The 2,500-nt window shown below is 39.1% G+C and overlaps 1 protein-coding gene across 1 annotated transcript in view; it reads right to left on the bottom strand.

Moving 5' to 3' along the window:
• LOC136834193 (uncharacterized) overlaps positions 1-2,500 on the bottom strand; it is a 514,934-nt gene that overhangs the window by 119,686 nt on the left and 392,748 nt on the right. Inside the window, exon 5 of the mRNA XM_067096466.1 lies at positions 108-191. Coding sequence (XP_066952567.1) covers positions 108-191 — 84 coding nt within the window. The remainder of the gene's footprint in view (positions 1-107; positions 192-2,500) is intronic.

Below are 2,500 nucleotides of genomic sequence, written 5' to 3'. Positions count from 1 at the left end.
TTTATATAATATATATATATATACATACATACATACACATAAACTACTTCCATAATAGAACGACTTAGAAAGTGGCAATTTCAAATTGGTATTCTGAAGTTGCTTACCTGTTCTCCAGGCACGTGGAGAGAGATTCCTGAATGCTCTTGGCTGAAGGCACCGGGGTCAGTAGTGACCCACTCAGACTCGACCTGAAAATAAAAAACAAAGAGAGAAGTTATCAGACAAGTTATCACTTACCGGACACAGTGACACGGTTGTCAGTCGTCTCATAACTTCATTTGGTGGTTAAAGGAGTTATGTTGATTTAGGTGTAGAATTTTTCGGACACTCATTTTTGGAAGTGATTGGAAAAAGTATTAAGGTAAATTAAAACGAAAATACAATGTACTGTATAAAATATGTACACTGGCATGAGTAAAACAGTTTTAAATACAATATATATTTTATATACTGTACCTGAATTTTATCAAGTTACGTAAAATTATTATTATTATTATTATTATTATTATTATTATTATTATTATTATTATTATTATTATTATTATTATTATTATTACTCAGGTGGTAGGAAAGATATAGAAGATTGTGGTGGCAGAAAGGAATGTAAGAACAAAAGTGAGGTTAGAGATTTGTATAAATGATAGCATAAGTCTCTAAGGACGGTCTTAATTGAGTTAATTGTCACGTAAACTTAATTACGTTGAAATTTAAATAGAACGGGGAAGGTAATGGATAAAATAAACAAGTAAAAAATGCGCCGAAGTTTCTTCGACGCAATCGAGTTTCTGTACAGCGTATAATCAAGGCCACCGAAAACAGATCTATCTTTCGGCGGTCTCGGTATAACGCTGTATGAACCGCGGCCCATGAAACTTAACCACGGGCCGGTGGTGGCCTATCCTGTATCGTTGCCAGAGGCACTATTATGGCTAACTTTAACCTTAAATAATATAAAAACTACTGAGGCCAGAGGGCTGCAATTTGGTATGTTTGATGATTGGAGGGTGGATGATCAACGTACCAATTCGCAGCCCTCTAACCTCAGTAGTTTTTAAGATCTGAGGGCGGACAGAAAAAGTGCGGACAGAAAAAAGTGCGGACAGAATAAAGTTCGGAAGGACAGACAAAGCCGGCACAATAGTTTTCTTTTACAGAAAACTAAAATCATATGTAGGATCTGAACTCTTATGCTAATGAAAAATCCTATTTCCTATTTAACAAATATTATTCCATACTATTGTTCATAACTTAGGCATGCATTTCCATGAACTCTTTGAAATTGTTCATTTTGTAGTAAGTACTGTATTATAAACTGTCCCGTTGCTTGGCAGCCCCAGGAAGCACAGAGTCCATTTGCACCCACTTGACCTTATTTTAGGGAGGACTGAGTGTCCACCTCCATCATTTTGCCTCTGCTTAGGGGACGCAATCAAATGTCCATTACATCCAGTGAGCTAATATCTACTGCATTTGTTCCTTCGCTCCCTCCTCCCCTCATTAGAATTGCCTGGCTCGTTTTCCAAGGTAGGAGCAAATGGGGTGATTTGTGATTCTCTCTGTGAAGAAGGTTTTATTTTTTTTTTTTTTTTTGTACGTTATAGTTTGAGAGCCGCCTTCTCTGCCTGTCTGTGTGTGAGTGTGTGTCTGTTTGTCTCACTTTACGTATACACAGACGCACAAACATATCCGCACAAAAGAACAATATGAAACCCAGTCTAAATTTGCGTACCTGCCTGTGATTTAAAACTTACTACCATTTAGGCAAAAATTTTGGATCTCTCTTCTCTCCTCTCTCTCTCTCTCTCTCTCTCTCTCTCTCTCTCTCTCTCTCTCTCTCTCTCTCTCTCACACACACAAACACAAACACAAAACAATCCGAAATCTAATCTACTCTAACACACCTGCCTGTATTTCAAGACAGGAGTAACTTCTTCAAATCTCTCTCTCTCTCTCTCTCTCTCTCTCTCTCTCTCTCTCTCTCTCTCTCTCTCTCTCTCATGCTCTCTCTCTCAAGACAGGAGCAAAGACAGAACCTCTCTCTCTCTCTCTCTCTCTCTCTCTCTCTCTCTCTCTCTCAAGACAGGAGCAACTTCTTCAAATCTCTCTACTCTCTCAGAGCACAAGCCAGAAACTTCCTTCCCGCGAAATCGCCTCCGGTAGTATTTCGCGGCGCGAGGTTTATCCAATTTCGCGAGAGGCTGTGTATAGCAGCTTTAGCCCTGCGCGTTTTTCCATCAGACCTCATTTGCGAAATTGGCGCTTCAATTTGCGGGGCCTTTTATGACCTTTGTATTTTTTTGTTTTTATTTCAAATTTCATTTTATGGAAGTAAGAGGTTGGCGGCGCCTTGGGGGAGGGTAATTTTTCGATGGGCGAGTTGAGGTGTTTCTGTTGGGGTAATTTTGGTGGAGTGTCTTTCTTTGGGGGTGGGGGCTTTTGTTTCTAATTTTTTTTGTTTTGTTTGAAGGGTTTAACGTGAGAGGTAATCTTCAATATG

Source organism: Macrobrachium rosenbergii, chromosome 53 (genome assembly GCF_040412425.1).
Source record: "Macrobrachium rosenbergii isolate ZJJX-2024 chromosome 53, ASM4041242v1, whole genome shotgun sequence".
Lineage (NCBI taxonomy): Eukaryota > Metazoa > Arthropoda > Malacostraca > Decapoda > Palaemonidae > Macrobrachium > Macrobrachium rosenbergii.
The sequence above is the reverse complement of the archived record's forward strand: the minus strand, read 5'-3'. Positions and strand labels throughout refer to the sequence as shown.